Source organism: Topomyia yanbarensis, unplaced genomic scaffold (assembly GCF_030247195.1).
Source record: "Topomyia yanbarensis strain Yona2022 unplaced genomic scaffold, ASM3024719v1 HiC_scaffold_91, whole genome shotgun sequence".
Taxonomy (NCBI): domain Eukaryota; kingdom Metazoa; phylum Arthropoda; class Insecta; order Diptera; family Culicidae; genus Topomyia; species Topomyia yanbarensis.
The window spans coordinates 65,233-89,268 of record NW_026684169.1 but is presented as its reverse complement, the minus strand read 5'-3'; the positions used below and the strand labels follow the sequence as shown (position 1 = coordinate 89,268).

At 40.8% G+C, this 24,036-nt stretch overlaps 1 protein-coding gene across 1 annotated transcript in view; it reads right to left on the bottom strand.

Annotated features, from left to right (window-relative positions):
- Positions 1 to 1,049: 1,049 nt before the first annotated feature.
- LOC131696202 (uncharacterized) overlaps positions 1,050 to 24,036 on the bottom strand; it is an 80,795-nt gene continuing 57,808 nt past the window's right edge. The window contains exon 3 of the mRNA XM_058984744.1: positions 1,050 to 1,274. Within this exon, the coding sequence (XP_058840727.1) occupies positions 1,167 to 1,274 (108 nt within the window). The 3' untranslated portion in view covers positions 1,050 to 1,166. The remainder of the gene's footprint in view (positions 1,275 to 24,036) is intronic.

Below are 24,036 nucleotides of genomic sequence, written 5' to 3'. Positions count from 1 at the left end.
GACTTCTACACTCATGCATTTGAAGGGTACCTGTGGTCGGACAAATTTGTTGGATAAGCGTGTGTTTCAACTCTTTTCAGAAATTTGGAAAATGAACACTGTTTTAGAAACAGTCAGGATGTCCCGAATCATGAGCCATATATTATATTGTTTTTCTCAGTTGCATACAGCCAGCGAACCTCAAACTAGACCACGTCTTCCAGGCTCAATGTTGAACATTACTTTGGCTAGTCTCTCTTCCGTCGTTAGTGCAACATGTCTAGCTGACTGTAGTCTGTCATGTTTTCAGTCATCCGATGTCCGCATGTTTGTAGCCTGATAGTTTGTGTCTTCTCCATTCTCCATATGCTGTGTCGCTGAGAATTGAACGCAAAACATCTTTTCGCAAACACATAGAACATTCGATAGTCTGCCTCCTGCAACACCCATGCCGTTTGATTGTATGGAGAAACAAAGAGTATCATTGGCAGCGCCTGTTTCGTGTGCACATGAAGGCTACAGAACTTTGGCTAACTACGCAAACCGTAGACAGGATCGCTGCCACATGTCAAGGTATGTTAACACGTCGACAACCTCGTATCTTATCTCAGCCATTGCCGGAGCCAACAACGTTTGAACCGCTTTGCTCTTCTAGCTATCATGTTCTTCGTCTTGTCATAGCTTAGTCTATCCGATTCTTGCAATTTCCCTTTTAAAAAGTACAAACGTGTCTTCCACTCCTCTGCGATCGATGCCAATGATGTCAATGTCGCCCGCTAAAACGAGAAGCATGTCAGATCTCGTGATGTGAATTCCGTTACTCTGCGCACCAGATTTTCGTATTGCACCTTTGAGCGTAATGTTGAACAATAAATTAGAACGTGAAACGCTCTGTTTTCAATCCATCTAACATAACGACTAAGAATTCTGTGGGATTATTCTGACGCATTCAGTTTACATAAAAAATGAACTATGCATTAAGTCTCTAGAAAATATTTAAATACTATTTAGCTTAGAACTATTGGTTCATTATATCAATTACGATTCTATTACGACTAACTATGCTCTAATGAAATTGGAAACTATTTAGTCACACGCCACCTAATACTATTTGCAAATCTTAGGTCCTCTATAGCTGTCCGATCGATCTTTGCAATATGGTACATCAGTTTCCGGTCCGTCTCATTTCAAATCCATTCGTTTTGCATTTCCATCCGATAGGACATCGATACCGCATCACACGTACGTTCCGGTTCTCCGATCGAACAATACATCATCTTACGAACGTGACTTACCTAAAACAAAAGAATAACATATTAGATTAGTCTATTCTGAGCTGCTACGTGTAGGTGGTGGGCAATGAGGAATGAAATAAGGTGGAGGCCAAAATATCAGGTGTCAGCAAATGGCTTAGAGAGCATCCCCGTGTGAATCAGTTGGTAAAGAAATATGAGACAAAATTAGCTGCGACGTATTTTCCAGCAGATATCGATCTGCCGACAGGAGGAGAAGGTCAACGATTTGCATTCCGCGCCGGTGGAACTTGTTCCACCAGAAACGGGTGCTGGGAAGTACACGGAAGAACGGCTATTCTCAAAGGAGTGATAATAAATTTAATTGGAGCGTGATTGGTACCAGACATATGAAATTAAAGATATTGGAAAATGGGCGAGTAATTTATTTATTTAAATGGTTTAAACTACTAGCTAAAGGATGCCGGTTATAATCCTCTTTGTTTGCACTGGCGCAACGATGATTGAAACCATTTGCTAGGTATGACAAATTGTGACGAAGCACAGTTGATGTTCAGCCGTTCGGTGGCATATTTAAACGAAGAATCTCGGTCATTTTCTCGCTGGTCGTAACTCTCCACCGTCGCACGTTCAGTCATTTGCTATAGATATAGAATAATTAAGTTCAGACATACGCCATCGTAGTGAATAGAATTTCATTCGTTGGCGTTCTCTGCATCGCATATATCAAAAAGAAGTACACTACCTATAATCGCAAGTTAGTCCCATGTGGATAGGGAATTCAACGAAACATGGGATAAACATACGAATATGAGCAATACAGTCTTTAATTAATAAATGAAGCTAGCAAATTATAGAGCTTGGTTTCATTCACAGCATGTAGCTTACTATAAACTCGTTCTATGCCTCGAAAAATCAATATCCATTTGAAAATTAAAGTCACACTGTTAGACAACAAAAATTCTGCCACTCACCAAACATAAACATACAATCTGGCATGGCTGTGTAACATTATGTACTTTTTGTATACATACGGCATCACACCTAGCTTTGGCATGCCTCCAAACATTCGTATTAGCTGTTTTTCATACGTCAGGCATAAATATTCGTGACACCACAAAAGGTCTTAGTTATAGTGTTGTAGATGAAAAATGCGTTTGCCAATCTCAGAAGAGAAGAGAATACAGCTTTTATACGTTTCAAGCGAAAAGGAAAAGAATGATTTGATAGTTGTATATTCTATGTATTTCAACTAACAGCTGCACAAGTATGTAATTGCTCCAGGCTATATCATTGGGATAGTGCAATTCACAAAGCCCTTTGAAGTTTCGAAAAGTTGTTTGCAAGGTTGACAGTATGTTGGGTGCATATTTAAGAGTTTTCATTGCCAATTGAATATTATTTTTGACTGATAGTATTAGTATTTATTTATTCTGTTTTTCGAGGATTATCCTACTTGGGCTGTATAGATAGGTTCTCGAAGGGGCTTCCCGTCAGAATCACACACTACAATTGCAGACGAGACAGACAAAGTCGCCCACTAAAACACTACTTTAGGCCAGCGGGCCGTGATTTTGAATGTGATATTCATTGTGCGGGAGTAAAGTCTTCGCGATCGCGTGTATTATCGCGAAGCGACGAGCATTTGTACGTTGACTTGGTCAATCGCATGGGCGTTTGTATGTCGCGTGTTCTAACGTGTATGTAACTTCACGTGTATAAATTCTATTTTATAACCGTGTGCTTTTCGCATATTCGCGTATTTTCTTGGTTGATTGCGCGCGGACCGTGAATCTATTACTTGCTTTCTGGTGTTCGACTCAGATGCTAGAATGAAGTGAAATCTTCCATATCACTAGAGTTCCCGGTCATGTCGCCATGGAAGGTGTTGTCTAGTGGATATGAACTTTATTTTTTGATTGGTCCAACTGAATGTATGGACCTAAGTTGCTAGGATGGAAGGTGATTTCCGAACGTGACTGATTCATGATCGCGCGAACACGGACGCTTGTAGGTTCGCATTTGAAACTTCTTAAGTGCTAAAACGTTCACCTTATTACCGGGGTGCTATCAAGTTTGCACGATCGCGGGCGTAGGTGTGCGTTGCTGATCGCGAAGGGCTTAAGTGATCATATGTTCACGTGCTGGTTGCGTGTGCTCGCGTGCATATGACTTCGCGTGCACAAAACTCGATTTTGTAACTGTGCGGTCGTCATTCTGATATTTATTTTTCGGTGTACAATTCACATTCTGACAGCGAGTGAGTTACCCCATATCACTAGTGTTCCCGGTCATGTCGTGTTGTCCAGTGGATAGGAGAGCTTTCTTTTGTTAATTGGTCCAATTGAAAGCATGTACCTAGTTGGCTGATCAAGAATCAGGAATCAGAATATATTGGCATAAATGGCACATTCCCCGCATGTAGTCGGGGATTTGTGTTGGCTGATACTAAGTATAAAAATTTCCGGAAGTGAGCGATTCATGATCGTGCGAGCGCGAGAGTATTTAGGTTCACGGTTGAGACCGCGTTTTAAAATTTATAAGCACTGAGACGCTCTCCTTATCACCGGGATGTTATCGTGTTAATTTTTAATGTATGGTACAGATGATAGAAAAACACTAGAGCTCGGTCATGTTGCCATGGGAGTGTTGTCTAGTAAATATGACCGTCATTTTTTTTTGATGGGCCAACTGAAGACATGAGTCTGGGTTGCTACGACCAAGGTTAGACTTCCGGATGTGACCGTTTTATGATCGCGCGAGTGGTGGGTTAATGCTTGTGACCGCGTTTTAAAGTTTATATGTGCTACCGGGGTGCTTTAATGTTGGCGAAATCGCGGGCGTAAGTATGTGTAGATAATTGCAACTGTATGGTCTCGTTTGTGACCAGGTTTGTGTTATCACGAAGAACACGAGCGTTTGTACGATTGTACCGATATGAGTAGAGATAGAGTATAGTATAGAGGTCAGGCATTGTAATTCTAACTCACTTATGCGAGAAGAAGATTAACCGATGTTCCACTTATCCGAGATAAGATGAACTCTCCGTCTCCACAAATATCGTGAGAATAATTTTCCCGATAAAATTTATCAGATTTTTTCTTTCTCACCGGAGAAAGTGTATATATTAATTTCGTAGAAATCAAAAAAAGTGTCAAAATATACAGTTCATTTCCAAGAACGGCGACAAAGAAACACGATAGACTTGTTTTTTCCGTGTTTTGGAATAGCGGCACCAAGGCAGTGAGCGAAAAAGAGATACCGCGATAAACTCATTCGCTCATTCTCTGGCTGTTTAATTTATCCGGAAAAGTAACGCGTTGTATTTCGGAGAAGTTGTGTGAGTGCCAATAACTTTTCATGTGAAAAGGTTTCTACTTATGTATTTATTAATTTAATTTAATTAGCCTGTGCACGATGACGAAGTCGACCGATAAATGGATACACAGTGACGCCCACTGTGAGCCTCATCCACCAACACTGCCATTAAACTGTGGAACAATGTCATCAAACACGGCCCACAGCAAAAGTCAATCCACAGCGTGCACAGGCTAGTGGTTGAGCTTTAATATGCGCAGGCGCAGAGTATGAAAAAAATACAAAACATGAAAAAGGCCCATAAGCCCTCTCGCTCTGCTCGATGCACCACTATCGAGGCGTAATGCAATAACCATCTTAAAGCAATTGTCTGTCAGAGGTTCTTTAGCACTGATGCACGCAATATGCTTGATGATGCTTGCAATACCATCAAACCCCTCAACCTAGGGGAGAGAAATTTCGAAGTCGTGTTTTATTGCACTAAAAATGGAAGTGAGTCAATTGGAGATGGGTGTAAAAATTTTATGCGCTTGCACGGAAAATGCGGAGCTTTCCCGACGTGCTTAAAAAATCCTGAAAATCTGGAATTCAACCGTTATAGAAGCACTAAAAAGAGCAAAGGATCGGTTGACATTGGATCGATCACAGGGACGGAGCAAATAGGAAACTGGGAGCAGCGAATACAAGGTTCAAAATTGTCCAAAGAAAAATCCATTTAGCTACGTATCCTCCGCCATCGAGTGCGGCATCTCACCTGTAATTTTGACACGGCATCTCTCCCAATTGTATGGTAGAGATGCCGCACGACGATATTTTCCTCTAAAATTATGGATGACCGTGCTCATGATCAGAATGCCTTCTGAAAGGTCCCAGCTATTCAACCGATACAGGATTTACCACAAAAAAAAAATCAAACAATTAAAAAAACCTGTTTTAATCCACCTAGTGGTGCAATTGTGCCTTTCTCATTTATCATAGCTATGATTTAATAACTAGGTACGTTCAATGTAACATTGTGGAAATGTCTATTACATTCTTATTAAACTTGGTAAGTATATATAAGTGCACGACTGCCACGAATCTGATAAGCAACATGTCGGCACTGACACACTTGAAACAAACAAAAATATAATATTTAACTAGCTTTATCAGCGTGAGTTCAACGTAGTCCTCATGTTAACATATTTTGAAATGCGGGGTGGTAAGGAAGTGGGGGATACATAGTAGGAGAGGGAGAATACGTCGGGAACAACCTAACGTTCTTCGGTATATAGGTGGATAAAGCGAATGCGGGTGTCAGGTTGGTCTGAGAGGGAGGGGTGAGAGAGTTGGGGAGGGGTGTGAGCGGAAGGAGTGTGATAATTGATTCAGTCATCATCGAAGTGGCTTTAGTTCTGGACTATGCCCGGAACCCAGGAATTATCGATAGTGGACAATATATTCCAACAATCTTTGATTCACCATCAGTGATCTAGGCCAGTTTGCAAAAATCGGTTAAGAGTTCGGTGGAAAATTGGGCAGTATCTTAGGAACTTGTCGAGTTCCTCGGAGCCAATGAAAACTACTTTGCTTGGTTATTAGTGATCTAGACCCACTAATCCAAGTAATGTTGAATCCATTTATATATGTATTTCATCATTCGGACACCATGGTGTTACCAGTTTATTTGAGGATTTGCTGTGTGACCGTACTTTTCAATCCGTAACTCCGGAATCGGAATTTGGATCCACTAAAAAATCAAATGGTCGGCAACGACTGGGCAGTGCGTGAGCCTCTTGTACCTGAAGGCATAAAATAGACCCCACTTGCGGTCCTTAGCTTCCTGCCCAGTAACTCCTAGCCCTGGCCTCCCCGTGGCGTCGACTGGGATACGAGTAACCTTAGTGAAGATCGGGTAACCAACCCCGGTGGGAACTTTGGTCGTATGCTCACAGGGAAGGGGGGGTTACCCTTCTTCGGAAGGTGTAAACCTGTCCTGGTGTCCAGGTGGGACCTTAAGCAGTCCTGGCACGAATGCCCACCGGCGAGACAGGTGGTTGGCGTAGGCCCTATAAGCCGCCCCTTAAAAAACCCACATAACGAACAATACAGAAGAGAATACGACCCAGAACAATCGGCAACGACCCAGACGACGAATAAAGGATCACGATTGGAAACTCGGAACATGGAACTGCAGATCGCTCGGCTTTGCAGGATGTGACAGGATAATCTACAACGAGCTACACCCCCGCAACTTCGATATCGTGGCGCTGCAGGAACTTTGCTGGACGGAACAGAAGGTGTGGTAAAGCGGGCATCGAGCGGCTACCTTCTACCAGAGCTGTGGTACAACCAACGAGCTGGGAACCGGCTTCATAGTGCTGGGCAAGATGCGCCAACGTGTGATCGGGTTGCAGCCGATCAACGCAAGGATGTGCAAGTTGAGGATCAAAGGCCGTTTCTTCAACTACAGCATCATCAACGTGCACTGCCCACACGAAGGGAGACCCGACGACGAGAAAGAAGCGTTCTACATGCAGCTGGAGCAGACATACGACGGTTGCCCTCTGCGAGACGTGAAAATTGTCAACGGCGACATGAACGCACAGGTAGGAAGGGAGGCAATGTACAGACCGGTGATCGGGCCTAACAGCCTGCATTCCGTATCAAATGACAACGGCCAACGATGTGTGAACTTCGCAGCCTCCCGTGGAATGGTAATCCGAAGCACCTTCTTCCCTCGCAAAGATATCCACAAAGTCACCTGGAGATCACCAGACCAAGTAACAAAAAATCAAATCGACCACGTTCTAATCGACGGTAGATTCTTCTCGGACATCACAAACGTCCGCACTTATCGCAGTGCGAATATAGATTCGGACCACCACCTGGTTGCAGTATGCTTGCGCTCAAAACTTTCGACAGTGCATAGCTCTCGTCGAAGCCGAACGCCGCGGCTAAACATCGAGCGGCTCCAAGATGGCCGAGCGGCTCAAGAATACGCGCAGCAGTTGGAAGTGGCACTCCCAACGGAAGAGCAGCTAGGCGCAGTTGCCCTTGAAGATGGCTGGAGAGATATCCGATCCGCCATAGGTAGCACCGCAGCCACTGCACTAGGTACGGTGGGCCCGGACCGAAGAAGCGACTGGTACGACGGCGAATGCGAGCAGTTAGTCGAAGAGAAGAATGCAGCATGGGCGAAAATGCTGCAACACCGCACGAGGGCGAACGAGGCGCGATATAAACAGGCATGGAACAGGCAGAACTCGGTTTTCCGGACCAAAAAGCGCCAGCAGGAAGACCGAGATTGCGAAGCGATGGAGCAGCTATACCGCGCTACAGACACACGGAAATTCTACGAGAAGTTGAACCGCTCGCGCAGGGGCCACGTACCACAGGCCGACATGTGCAGAGATACAAACGGGAATCTTCTCACGGACCAGTGTGAGGTGATCCAGAGGTGGCGGCAGCACTACGAAGAACACCTGAACGGCGATGCAGCAGACGACGAGGATGGCACGGTAACGCACCTGGGAGCACGCGCGGAAGACATTACACTACCGGCTCCGGATCTCCAAGAAATCCAGGAGGAGATTAGCCGGCTCAAAAATAATAAAGCCGCTGGGGTTGACCAAATACCAAGCGAGCTACTAAAACACGGTGGCGAGCTGGCTAAAGCGCTGCACTGGGTGATTACCAAGATTTGGGAGGAGGAGATTTTACCGGAGGAGTGGATGGAAGAAGGTGTCGTGTGTCCTATCTACAAAAAGGGCGACAAGCTGGATTGCTGTAATTACCGAGCAATCACCCTGCTGAACGCCGCCTACAAGGTACTCTCCCACATACTATGACGTCGACTATCACCAATTGCAAGAGAGTTCGTGGGGCAGTACCAGGCGGGTTTCATGAGCGAATGATCTACCACGGACCAGGTGTTCGCTCTTCGTCAAGTACTGCAGAAATGCCGCGAGTACAATGTGCCCACACATCATTTGTTCATTGACTTTAAAGCCGCATACGACACTATCGATCGAGATCAGCTATGGCAGATTATGCACGAGTACGGATTCCCGGACAAACTGACGCGATTAGTGAAGGCGACGATGGATCGGGTGATGTGCGTAGTACGTGTCTCAGGGACGCTCTCGAGTCCCTTCGAATCACGCAGAGGGTTACGGCAAGGTGATGGTCTCTCGTGTCTGTTATTCAACATCGCGCTGGAAGGTGTAATAAGAAGAGCAGGGATCGACACGAGTGGTACGATTTTCACAAAGTCCGTTCAGCTACTTGGCTTCGCCGATGACGTTGCCATCAACACGTCGAAGACAAAGTACATGATAGGAAGAGGTTCACGAGACGAGAATGAGAACCGCCCGCTTCGAGTTTGCATCGGTGGCGACGAAATCGAGGTGGTTGAAGAGTTCGTGTACTTGGGCTCACTGGTGACCGCCGACAATGATACCAGCAGAGAGATTCGTAGACGCATCGTGGCAGGAAATCGTGCTTACTTTGGCCTCCGCAAGACACTTCGGTCGAACAGAGTTCGCCGTCGTACGAAGTTGACCATCTACAAGACGCTGATTAGACCGGTGGTTCTCTACGGGCACGAGACCTGGACCATGCTCGTGGAGGACCAACGCGCACTTGGTGTCTTCGAACGGAAAGTGCTGCGTGCCATCTACGGTGGAGTGCAGATGGAAGACGGCACATGGAGACGGCGAATGAACCATGAGTTGCATCAGCTGTTGGGGGAGCCGCCCATCTGTCATACCGCGAAAATCGGACGACTACGGTGGGCCGGGCACGTAGCCAGAATGTCGGACAATAGCCCGGTGAAAACGGTTCTCAATTGCAATCCGACCGGTACAAGAAGACGTGGCGCTCAGCGAGCACGATGGATCGACCAGGTGGAAAACGATTTGCGGACCCTTCGCAGACTGCGTGGCTGGCGACGCGCGGCCATGGACCGAGTGGAATGGAGGAATCTTTTGTGTACGGCACAGGCAACTTCGGCCTTAATCTGTTAATAAATAAATTAAAAAAATCAATAGCAGCATACGGGAGCGGTTTCATGCATTTTAAAGAAATTTGGTATCAAAAATACGAATTCGATTTCTGCAATTTCATCTTTCGGAAATTTTAGCTCCGGCTTATATGGGGATTTCTTATGTTACGATTCATTTTATATTTCCGGAACCATTTAACCGATGCATACACAATTTCATAGCAGTCTGTCGAGATAATGTACATAATGTAGATAACCATTTGGGACTAAGTTTGTGAAAATCTGCCCAACCATCTCTAGAACCTAATGTGTGTTTGTTAAGAGGGGGAATCTGTAAAGTGCTCAAACCGAAAGTAATTTTGTTTTAGGCAGGCAGGTCTAAATACATTTGTCCCAGGAAAGGACTAAAGAAGGGACATTAACCCTCTTAGCCTAGCCACTTCCAACGATTTATCAAACCACCGTCAAATTGAAACGGTCCGTACGGTTGTCCACGTTTCTTCCTTATTCAAGGCTCAAAATAATTCGTTGATTAAATTCTTGATTAAATAAATAATTTGATTGTCGTATAAGCTAGATTAGACAAACCGAAAGTAATTTTGTTTTACGATTTCGAAAGTAAGGCAACAATGCACCTCTTGTGTAATGTAAGGATTTATTCATAATTTAATATGTACTAAAAAATGTATTTTTCAGTTACGTAGAGCGTGCCAAGAGTAGATGTCCAACCATTTCCATGTCTAGAAGCGCCATGGCGAACAAGATAACTCTTGATATAATTGTCTGAAATAGGAAATTCAGTAAGATTTTTAAAGCTTAGACTTGTAGTTACTCGATTAACCAAAAAATAGAAAAATGTCTGAATTTCGGAAAATGGCTGTATAAAAACTGAAAAATCTCATATTTTAGTGTAGAATTCGCTCACTATAATGGAGAGAAATTTTCTTTTATTCAGTATTCCGTAGTTCATCGGTTGACTACACATATTTAGAAGTCGTTAAAAAATCTATTGAATAGTTTTTGAGTTATCGTGTCCGACAATTTTAAAAATGCGATTTCGAGAAAAGCGCTATTCATACTGCCAATAAATTGAAATCGGCATGTGTTACAGTAAATACGCGCGAGGAATGCATGGTTGTTTGAAACAAAAGTTCAGCGCGGAAACAGAGATTTCGGAAGACTATTCTAGAGGTAGAGGTGGTCACATTTTCGATTTTTTTTAACTTTTTACATTCATCGCAGTATACGTTGAAATCGGGATTAGCAGTGTTTTCGTACTCATATCCTGTACTTCCGGAACCGGAAGTCGGATCAATTAGAAATTAAATAGCAGCTGATGGGAACTTTGGACCTTTCATTTGAGAACAAGATTGTAAAAATCGGTAAATAATTCGCTGAGGAATAGGTATGACATTAACTAAAAGAGTTAGCAAGTTCCCCGGGAGCATCAAGAACCGTCATAGGTGGCCAATGTGGTCAAGGTGACTTCGACGGATCATTAATGATCTAGACACGTAAATCCAAGTAATGTTGCACACATTTTAAAATCTATTACATCATTTGGATATCATGGTGATACCACTTTATATGGGAATTTGCTGTGTGATCGTACTCTTCAACCCGTAACTTTGGAACCAGAATTCCGATCAATAAAAAAAATCAAAAGCGATCGTTGGGAAGGTTGTACTTTTCATTTGAAACTAAGTTTGTGCAAATCGGTTCAGCTATCTCTGAGAAAAATCGGTGAGATTGTTTGACACATACATACATACATATATACATGCATACATACACACATACACATACAGACTTTTCGATCTCGACGAACTGAGTCGAATAGTATATGAGATTCGGCCCTGCGAGCCTCGGTTAAAAAGTCGAAATTCTGACCGATTGCATAACCTGTCTATATGAGAAAGGCAAAAACAAAATTTTAATGTGGTACTGAAAAACTTTTGGCACTCCGTGATGTAATTGGATGCACACAAACGTTAATAAAATTGTCGTGAGTTGATAGTAAGGATTATTTTACATCTGCAGTGTAGCAATTCTTCGAAAGACAAACTCACAATATTGTATTACCGTATAAAAGTGACCCGAGATATAGAAAGTGCGACATCTCACCCGACGCGGTATCTCACCCGAAATTACCCTATGTTTCAAATTTTCTAGACTTTAAGAATGGTGGAAAAGAAATCATCGTTAATTTACGCAAATTGATAAGGTTTGCTTACTAACTGCACGTCTATAAGGACGAGTTATTGAAAGAGTCGATTTTAGCCGTGATGTAAGTACTCTTACTCTTTAGTAGGAAGTTGGGCTTTCAGGATCATAGCACAAATAATGCAAAAACTGCCAAGGCTTGCGAGATACGCGGAACATTGTGGACTACAATGATTTATACAGACTAACACCATTTTACAGTACGTGGTTCAAAGTCGCCGACTACAGCTGAGGGATTCCATGAGAAACCGGCCGACCGCAAAATATGACCATCGTCGATTCGAACAAAACTTTGCAGGTGTGTTCGCTGTATGAATCTCCATGATATTCTCTGGCAATTGGAATATTTTGATACAAGACTAATGTTTCAAAAGGGCGTAAACGTTTCTACGTGTATAAATTTCAATTTTTTTTGTTCGATTACTGTATTTTATACAGCAAAACTATCTGAGAACAAGTTACAGGGAATGAATACTTCTATCCGAAAAAAATATACACTGAAAAAAATGTGTCATTTTTCAAAAAAACAAAAATTTAAGTTAAAAATTCAAATTGCGAAAAAAACCCATTTTTTTAAATTTTTTATATTTTAGAAATAAAAACCTAAAGAGAAAAAAAACATTTTGAATGTGATTGCATGATGGAGAAAAAATCGGTAAAAAAGTTTTTCTAACAATAACTTCGTACATGTTTTTAAATTTCATACTAATTGACATACAAAATTGTAATTTTGATACAGAATATAATTCTAAGCACCATTTAAAATCAAAATGCATTAAACAAAAATCTTCCAAAATGCGATAGTTTTCGAGATATTTGTAATTTTGCTCCATCAAAAACAATTAATTCGTGTAATTATGCTCTTTTTAAAACTTTTTTAGTGTATTTGGATCATGGAGAAGTTTTCAATAAAAAAGTTTTCCTAACAACTTTTGACATATTTTTATAATTTATACTATTTGCAGTCAAAAATACAATTTTCTTTTTGAATATGATTCTAAACGCCATTTTAAATCAATATGCTCATAACAATATTTTTCTGAAATGTAATAGTTCACGAGAAATTTTAACTTTTGTTTTAACAACACAATTATTTTGTTTTATTACGACCTTTTCATAAGTTATTCACGTTTCTCCATCAACAATAATAGGTTTTTCAAAAGGTCCACAAAATTTCCTGTAACTTTCTCTTTGACATCAAGGCGATATTGTGAAACATTTGGAAGTTACATGAAAACAACCAAAATATGATTCAACTATATAGTTTAATCATCAGACCCTATGGTTTTGGTTGCTTTCATGTAACTTCAAATGGTTTACAATATCGCCTTGAAGTCGAAGGGAAAGTTGCAGGAATGTTTACGGGCCTTTTGAAAAACCTATTATTGTTGATGGAGAAACGCGAATAACTCATGAAAAGGTCGTAATAAAACAAAATAATTGTGCTGTTAAAACAAAAGTTAAAATATCTCGAGACCCACTACATTTCAGAAAATTTTTGTTAAAAGCATTTCGATTTAAAATGGCGTTTGGAATCATATTCAAAAAGAAAATTGTATTTTTGACTGCAAATAGTATAAATTATAAAAATATGTCAAAAGTTGTTGTTAGGAAAACTTTTTTATTGAAAGCTTCTCCATGATCCAAATACACTAAAAAAGTTGCTTTTACGTCTTTAAAGCGATAAACATTAAAATTTTGACATTTTATGATGGGGTAACGCGAATAACTTTTAAAAAGAGCATAATTACACGAATTAATTGTTTTTGAAGGATCAAAATTTCAAATATCTCGAAAACTATCGCATTTTGGAAGATTTTTGTTAAATGCATTTTGATTTGCTTTGTTGCTTAGAATTATATTCTGTAATAAAATTACAATTTTGTATGTCAATTAGTATGAAATTTAAAAACATGTACGAAGTTATTGTTAGAAAAACTTTTTTACCGATTTTTTCTCCATCATGCAATCACATTCAAAATGTTTTTTTTTCTCTTTAGGTTTTTATTTTCAAAATATAAAAAATTTAAATAAATGGGTTTTTTCGCAATTTAAATTTTTATTATAAATTTCTGTTTTTTTTTTGAAAAATGACACAACATTTTTTTCAGTGTATATTTTTTTCGGCCAGAAGTATTCATTCCCTGTAACTCGTTCTCAGATAGTTTTGCTGTATAAAATACAATAACCGAACAAAAAAAAATCGAAATTCATACACGTAGAAACGTTTACGCCCTTTTGAAAAAAGTTGCTCTTGAGTCAAAATAATCTTATTACCTGTGGAAAATATTTAGTCTTCTATGACGGTGAAACATGTAAAGTTTCATCGGAATCTAAGATGGTCGGTCACGATTTTAAAGATTTTCGGACGGATCTTCGTGGAATTCCTCAGCTGCATCCAAAGATGTTTTGTGCAATTTTTTGTCAGTTAATTTTCATGGAACGACCCCATTAGGTTGCCACCTAACGTCGGTAGATGTATATTACTCGATTTACAGTGCTTTAAAACCCGCAACATGTTTCTGCAGCTATCAGGTAATATTAATAGCCCACACTCTCTTTTAGAATGAATTTGTATGTGCTTACCCGAGTTGTGTACATAATCGAAACATTTTGCCGCAAATTTTATGAACACATTTTATTTACGTGTTTACTTTTAACAACATCGTCTCTACAGTGGATAATGATAACTGAATGAACAAATAAAAATTATATGAAAGGTACTTTACACAATCAACGTTAAAATTTCTAATTAAGCCGTGTGGTGTCCGGCGGGCTGAAATCCTTTTGCACTATTTCAGCCAAGAATAGAACCTCTGGGAAGCTGCTCCCATGTCGTAAGAGGCGACTAACAACGTGCTAGGAGTTCCTAGGTCAATGAATTGCTCCGTACCGAAGACTGCACGGACCTTAAGGTTTTGCATCATAGCCTTTATCCATTCGGTATTTAGTGAATCACTGACATATAGTCACCTTTTCTGATTCGCTATTCCCGATTGTGTACCAACGTTTTAGGTTTCTTCTGGCGGTTGTATAATAGCCGTAAAGGATGAAGTCTAATTCTACACTAAGTAACAATATATATTAATATACCGGCTCTTCTACGCACAGGTATAACTTCCAAAGCTTTGGTTAAAAAACCGCTTTAAAAAAAGTAATTTTTCATTTAGGAAATTTATTGAATTGGCCTAAGATGAAGCTGTCGAACTGCACAAACAGTTTTTTTTATGTTGCAAGCGATCTGTAGATGTGTCAAATTATGTTTTTTTTTAATAAAATCTGAACCGTCTACCAACAAATCTGTATTGACGAATACCTGAAAAAGTGACTTCGTTAGGTCTCATGAAGGTCTGACACTAGCTCTGTACTACTTTTGCTTTCCTAAACAATGAAAAAATTCAACATTCCAGAACTTCACTCTGTCAGAAAATGTAGGGCCTTCGGAAGCTAAAACTTCGTAAAATCGCACCCCTGGTCCTTTCTTCAAAATCATCCAGTGCAGTACTCTGCGTCACTCTTTCGAGCGTGAACCGCTCATATAATAGTCGGTCTTTGCCGGTATTGCTCTTCTCCCATCCATTCTTCTTCTGGGCCGCCGATGGATCAAAAGCCCTTATCGTTTTGTTTATTATATTTATTAAGCATGTCGTTTGCAATTTAACATTTAACCCAATCATGGAAACGTATCTGATATGGAGAGTGGAGATGCCAACTTGTCATTAGAATTTCTCAGTGAATTTCTTCACATTCATTTGGGATATCTTTTATACTTTTTGTACGCTTGTTTTGTACGGCTAACTTTTGGAGTTTGCTTTGGACAGTCATTGCGAGAGGATCGTTTTGCACAGCTCTCTCGCGATTGTTTCCTTCTGTGGAAAAAATTTGGTACTATGCCATCCGTATGAATGTCTTTTCCAGTTAGTAGTAATTTATAGGTTGTAAAATAGTTCTATTGTGCCTTATTGCTGTTAATCCCAAGGAGGAATGAAGTGAATAGTGATGTTTCGAAAAATAGGATCTAGAAGCTAGAGAAAGCAAACATGCAGTTAAAATCGTTCGTCTTAGTGGAATGATATAGCTGGTTGTGTTGTAGTGAGAAAGTATATAGATACGGAGCATTACATAGTGAATATGGCTTGTGAGGCAGCAGGGTGTGGATGCTTAGGAATTTCAAAACGGATGCTTCTTCCCGTTGGAATCAAGATAAGTTATCCTTTTTCATATTTTAATCTGCAATGCCCTTCATATTCTGTATATTATCGCACCAAGCTAGAATGTTTTTAATGTGTGAACCGACCATGGAATATATAGTAAAATTACGAAGTTCATCTCACACACATACACTGTTTGGGGTCGATTGGAGTCTGTTTGCCAGTTGTTGGACTTTGTAGGTCCGACAGCCATCGTGTGGATGGCGGCTTGTTTCTTCCGATAGGTTTATTGTCTTTCTAATTGGAATAGTGCCATCCTGGCAAAGAGAAATTAGATCACCACCGTCTTTCTTTGCACTGATTCTCTCATTGGTTTTAAAACGTGCAGTGTACGCTGAGGGACGGGGATATGCAGGGTTTGCTTGATTTCTGTTAACTGTCCTGTCTCTTTTATTCTATTGTGATTTTTGTGAGTTTTCCTGCATATATTTCTGGTGAGCGTTTGGGAGGTGGATGGACCGAGTTTGTGTAGTGCGTTGAGTCACGGGGAATAGATGGAGGGGTTTGCTGTTGATGACTGAATAAAGTTCCCCGTGTAGTGTTGACATTTTCGCCGCTGTTTTCACCTTCTGTTACGGAAAAGCTTATGAATGTGTTGCATCTTCCAACAGTTTGTATTGCCTGCCATGGATAAGCTGCTAGTGAATACACGAGGAGCTCTTTTTGTTCATCGATGAGGTATTGCTCTGTTTGCCTCTCTTTTCTTCTGCTGTGAATTTTGTTCATTGAACGTGTTCGGTCTGTCCACTCATTGAATGTTATTGGAGGTGTATGCCCTAGTATACATGGAAATCACGGCGAAGTGCGGGGGAGGGAGATGGACAGTGTAAGGTATGCTCTTTAGACCCATGTGGAATAGGTATTGCGATTACCGAGATAAATAATGCTCTCGAGTATTTCGTTGATATGATCAGTATAGTATTCCATGTTTCTTCAATAACGCTTATGCTCACTGAAATTATATAACATTTTTCGAAATTGTTTCATTCTGAATTATATATGTAACAGATTGATTATAGATGTAACATACAATATTGAATATTAATTATAATATTAGTATTGTGTTGAGAAAAGACAAGAACTTCATTTTTTACATATTCTGCTTATTTTAGCTTCAATCAGTAGATTGCATTCTTCTCCTTGCCTTCGGTGTTGCCTCAATTCGGAGTAGCTAGTGTAAAAAAGCGCGCGTCAGCGGTTGTATATCGGACATACAAAGTCGGTCGTTTCAGGGAATTAGGTGGTGCTTGCTTTATACCGCTCAAAATGCATTCCAGCTAGCATAAAAACCCGCGCGAATATCGATTGCATAAAAGTCTGTATTTTATTAAATCGTTCGTGAAGAAAAAGCAATGTATATAATTGTCGTTTCATTACTTGTAGTAGTATCAATGATGGTAATCCATAAATGTTATGTTACGAAATCTTGATCTAGGCTTTATGTTATATTGTATTTTTCTTGATCGGTCGTGTTTTGCCGGAAGGATGAAACAGGGAAGAATAAATTCGTGTGCATGCCATCTGAAAAAAATTGATTCATTCAAGTATAGGCAACACTCCCGGCAACCGGTTGCCCGGAGTTGAAGTTGCATTTTTTACAAATCAAGTATTTCCGAATTAATTCAACAAACGATAAATCGATCATAAATTCTCGGCATCCGGCTGCCCAGAACAACAAATACATGATAACATCTCTGAGAGTTGCATAATCGTATCACTTATCAAGGTGAATCCAGATTTGTGTAACGCTTTACCCCATCCCACTAACAAAAACACCTTCCCGTGGGTGGCAAACGTGGAGATGCAGAGGTATACACGGTCTCCATAACAACGTTTACCACACTAATATTCCTTTCCTTCCCCGATGACTGTAAGGACGTGGCCGGCGCCGTTATTGACATTTTAAAGAATAGAACTCTCGAGACTTGTACATTGATGGTGGATAGCTACTCCCAGGCCCCATCTGTTGATTCTCTGTGCAATTTCGCTTGTTCTGGTCAATCACGGAGTAGCAACTACGAATTGTGCGGTCATCATGCTCATGCTCATGCTCAACGTTAAAATTTCTAATTGTCAACAAACAAACAACTAACAACAACAATTTCATCTTCTCTATCATGTTTACCACACAAAACTGTTATAGAGTCGAACTTCGTCGAAATGATTGCTGTGATGACGTAGAGCTACGCTACGCTGAAAATGTATTGTAAACTCTATTGAAATTAGAAATCAAAATTCGCAATGAGACGTTGTTCCTAGACGTTATTCTTCTTCGGTTCTTGAATAAATTGCAATACATTTTGAATACTTTAGGACCTTAACATCCTGGTCGCAGCAAAACGACCAAATAATAAAAGCAATCGAGCGAAAATGCTAATCAGACAAATCCCCAATGGAATGTACTATCCATTGAAACGATTCTAAGAAATTGTTATGAGAGCGTATTTCGTGGCTTTTAGCTTTCCATTGCTTGCTCGTCGCCGTCCGGCTTGGATTAGCTAGACACAAAACAACCGATGAAGATCTACAAACGCCAGACTTGTAGCTAATATGCTAATACTACGAGCAGCGAAATAGTCTAATCACGCGCGCACTGTTTTGGTGCCAGTACGATAATTCAATTATCAACTCGACTAGAACTGGAACGATGCACGGCAGGTTTGTCAAAATACAAGCGCCGTTGGCTTACACTGAGTTCATTACTATGGAGAACTAGTCTCTTATTGGGTACTGTTGCTACTTGGTCATGGAAAGTGCAACTAGGTTTGTATTAGATACATGTCACTTTCAAGAATTATTAATCTTATTCTAACGATATGAGGAAAACGGAATTCGAAGAATTTTCCTGTCCGAGATAAATTCGATACCGCAGATAGATTGTTGTATTTTTTTGAAATTCGCCAAAATACATCGTTTGGCAAGCGCTTTTCAGTTGCGGCAAACGACGACATTTGTTGCTTTTTTGCTGGATCAGCAGTTTTTCTCCGTTTATTTTCAATCGTGTCATTTTGCAAAAACGGCCATAGTGTGATATCGAATGAAAAACATATTTTGCACTTGAATGAAACAGCTAAATAGTTCATAAATAAAAAAGTACCTTACAGTGTCTGGTACATACCAATCCTCGAAAACATTTAAATGTGATATTCTTTGGTGAATTCACAGAAAACAGTGGTGCAAGCCTTTATGTTGGTTGAACAATTTTCTTGGCGGCTTAACAAACAATCTCCGATGATGCATGTTCCAAATCAGCACAAATCCTAGACAATTTCTTCTTGTTGTGCATGAACCGGCCAGCATTCCAACCATGCGAACACACATACGTGGGTGGCACATCTATATTTATCAACGTACCCTTTCTCACTTTACCTCTCCATCTCTCCTGCAGAATAACAACTGCACTCAGGACGTATCCGTTAAAATCGATGAGACCATCAGTGCCAATAAAACACGGGTCGTTCTAGCAAAACGGTAATTCAATATGGTTACAAAACAAATACATTTCCTATCCGGAAATGATGGAAAAGAAAATCACTAACCAAAACAACGCGCCGCACGGAAAAGCCGCTGGCGGCTAAAACACTCTGCTAAATGACTGACTTCCATCAATCATCGACAGCGGCACGGTACGGCGCTGCGTGTCGTATCGGACTGAATCACCACCGTGCGCCGTCGTCTCTCTGACAGGTTCAGATTCCGCCGAACGAGCTGTCCCGGTTCACTTGTGAGTTTAGCATGTGTGTCTGTGTTGGCAAATATGCAACACGGATAAACATCTTGCGCTCTATGACGAGAACTGAGCAGCTCAGACACGGTTGCAATTTGAAGCTACCGCTGATGCCGATAACGGGTAACGATAAGATAATCACTATAAATAGGTACGAACATTGAGCGGCATTTTTCCAACATGGTGATTTTTTGCACTTAGCTGTTGTTTGGTAGCGTTAATGGACACACGTAGGCTTCTGGCGTATGTATGGATGGAATGGTATAAGAATAGAATTCAAGGTCATTCTGCATATTTGAGAATTGATCCAGAGTTTTAGGCCTTTTGGATCCCGTCGACTTTCGACATAGCTTTTGCAATTGTTTTCATGGTTAGAATAAAATGGCCACCGTTAAGACAGTCATTTCTGGGACTGTACGATGAATATAGCTGTTATATTTAGCAAAAAAACCTTCGTCTGGCAAGCGATCTGCGATTATAGCAAAATAAGTCAGTCTTTCATGACAGCTGGGAACGTCAAAGGACAAAGTTATGGTAATTTATTTTTTTTGTCAATCATATGTAGACTACATAGAATGGTTTTACAATATTTACTTATATACTATACATTATTTCTACGGTTGAGTTCAGATTTAATTTGTTTTCTGGACAAGGAATGGTCAATTATTATACAATTTTCATTATAATGACGCATCATTCTATTGATGGGGCTATTTTTTGCATAGTTTGTCCTAAAAGACTGTTCTTGGATTAAATTACGAGTTCTTAGTTGTCGGCTAGGTACATAAAATTTTATTTGCGAAAGTAAGGATGCGGATTGTACACGTTGAGAAATAATGTCGTTGATAAAGCAAAGCATGGAAAATTCGCGGCGTTCTATGAGTGTTTGTAAATTATTGAGCATGCAACGTGTTCTATACGATGGAAGAGGAAATGTCGTCCAGTTTAGTTTACGAAGTGCGTACAAACTAAATTATTTTGGGACCGATTCGAAGCGTTTTTCGTACATGACAATGTATGGGATCCATACTATGCTGCAATATTCCAAAATTGGCCTGACATATGTATTGTATAATGATTTTATTGTGTAAGGTTCTTCAAAATTGTAGGTGAAACGTTTAATAAAGCCCAGCATACTATTTGCTTTATTTATTATTGTATTATAATGTTCCACAAATGTGAGCTTGGAGTCTAAGATTACGCCTAAGTCTCCTACAATAATACAAGGAAGAATACATCCCAAAACGATTTCTGTTATTCTTGAGGTCTCAGGAAGACTCAGCATTCTATCAACTTGTTCTGCATTATGGTGTTCAATCAGAGCTCGAAAAATAATGTTCGCTCGAAATCACTCGAGAAAGTACTAAATTACTTAGAAGTTAAATCAAAACTATCGAACTCGAAAATAACTCAAGGCAACTCGAAAATTACTCAAGACCCTGGTGCGCTCGCGGGCTCCTCTATTTCCACGTAGCTCGAAACACTCCTCATCTTCCCGAATGACCAGCCCGACTGCCATCATGCTCGCTATCACGCAGGATGCATCGTGTGATACCGTGCGGTGGGCAGATATCACTCTGGCACATCACGCGGTAGGTGCTCTCCAGTTTCTGTAGGTAACTGGTTACCCTCAGTGCTCTTGACCATGACGGGCCGCCGTACCTGAGGATCGATACGGCAACGCCTGCCAGTAACCTACGTCTACTGGCGCACACCTTTGAGCTGTTGGATATCATCCTCGATAGAGCCGCAACAGCAGTCGACCCTCTCTTGCATGTATAGTCGACGTGGCTGCCGAAGGTCAACTTGTCGTCTATAATGACTCCGAGAGACTTCAGACTCCGCTGTGAAGTGATCGCGACTTCTGCCACATGTTGTGCCGACTTGCGGTTGTTGACGATAACTACCACCGTCTTATGATGAGCGAGCTCCAGGCCTCTCGCGCTCATCCATTCCTCCACCGTGTTGATCGCGTGTTCTGCGGTTAGTTCTACCTCAGGGATTGACTCCCCATAGACCTCCAAGGTTACGTCGTCGGCAAAGTGGTGTTCAGGTAATAATTGTAGTTTATGTACGTGTATGTGACTTCGTGTGCATAAATTCGATTTTGTAGCCATGTGGCCACGCATATTCGTGTGTGTTCTTGGATGGTCACGCGGACCGTCATTCTGATATTTAGTTTATGGTATACGGTTCACATTTTAACAGTTATCCTATTTCACTAAAGTTCCCGGTCATGGCGACATGGAACGTTTTATGCAGTGGATGAGATTCTATTTTTCTTTAATTGGTCCAATGAAAGGCATGGACCTAGACTACTGGTACCGGAGATAGAGACTACCGGAAGTTATCGATTCATGATCGTGTGAATGCGGGAATTTGTAGGTTCACACTTGAGACCATCATCTTTGCGAGATCGCGGGTGTGGATTCGTGGATGATTGCGAAGGGTTCAAGCATTTGTATTTTAACGTGTTTGTCGCGTGTATGTGACTTCAGGTGTATTCATTCGATGTTATAACCGTGTGTCCATTCGCATATTCGCGTGTTTTTGGATTGCGTGGACCGTGAATCCGATACCTAATGTTCAGTGTACGGTTCAGATGCTATAAGAGTGAGTTCTCTCATATCACTAGAGTTCTCGGACATGTCGCCATGGTGTTTTTTCGTGGGTATTTTTTTGGTACACCTGAAGGCCAATTCATAATCGCGCGAGCACGGGTGTTTGTAGGTTTACTCCTAAGACTGTGTTTGTGAGTTTATAAGTGCAAAAGTGGGTGTTTGTAGGTTTACTCCTAAGACCGTGTTTGTGAGTTTATAAGTGCAAAAGTCATCGGGTCATTATAGTGTTTGCGAGATCGCGGACTCAGGTGTGCGCAAATGATCGCGAAGGACTCAAACGTTTGTATGTTGACGGTTTTGTCGCGTGGGCTAGCGTGTATGTAACTTTGCGTGTATAAATTATTTGCTAAAACCGTGTGGCCGTTCGCATATTGGCGTGTTCTTGAATGATCATGCGAGGTCGCGGACGTAGTTGTGCGTGAACGCAGCTCAAGCGTTTATATATTAACGTAATAATGGTCTCTGCTAGCGTGTGTAACTTCTCGTGGAAAAATTCGATTTTATAATCCATTCGCATACCCTCGTGTGCTCCTGAATGATCGCGCGGACCGCGAGTCTGACGCTCAACCCTTGGTGTACGGTTCAGGAACTAGAAGAGAGTTCCCCATATTACTAGAGTCCCCATGGTCATGTCGCCGTGTTGTCTAGTGAATATGAGAATTATTTTCTTTATTGGTCCAACTGAAGGCATAAGTCTGGATTGCTAGGATCGAGGGAAGAGATTTCCAGACGTGACCGATTCATGATCGCGCGAGCGGTGGGTTAATACTTCAGACCGCGTTTTGTAAATCAACAGGTGCTGAAGTGTTCATTTAATTCCCATAACACCATAACGATGTTGGTGAGATCGCGGGCGTAAGTATGTATGGATGATTGCAATTGCATTCTGACATTTGTTACCAGGTTTGTGTTATCGCGAAGACCACGAGCGCTTGCACGTTCGGAATGAGATAGATTGTGAGTGTATATGAGAGCATATACAATTAGTTAAGTTAACGTGAATTTAATTAGGGATATAGTAATAAAACGAGAAATAACATACCGGATAAAGAAAAAAAGATCCGAAATTAAGTTGAAGCGTATAAATTGACCGACTCTATTTTGGTATACATCGGTAGTGGAAAAGCAAACTACCAGAAGTACAACAAAAACAGATTAATGAAGTAGAAGAAAAGAACATATGCAACATGCAATCAAACCGCCTGTACTCGTCTAAATGCCAGCAAACGAAACTTCTTTACCATTAACTACAATTGCATTCTGTTATATTTTTGTCATGCTTTGTTGACCGAGAATGGATGATTCACGTGCGTCGGGAAATTAACCATACCTTAAATTATCTAATCCGATCTTTCCGAATGAATCGAATCGAACGCACGAATGTAGCATCGGAAAAAAGTGACAAATGAATGATTAACCACTATTCTATCATGTACGCCAGTTCAGTATCCTTTTCCTGACCCAGCTGTCACAAATACTCAGACGAACACACACACACACACAACTAGAAATACGATTAGCAAATAACATTCACTACCAGTCAAAAGTTTAAGTTCACTTGCTTTTTTTAATTTTACCCACTCAGGGTTTCTCAGTAGACTTTGTCAAGCACGTGCGTCTTCACTATATCATGTTGCTACACGCTACTGGTCAGAGTGTAGGAGGGGTTTTGACGTCTGTGGGTGACGCGTAGATCACAAACAATCTTGTTATGACAGGT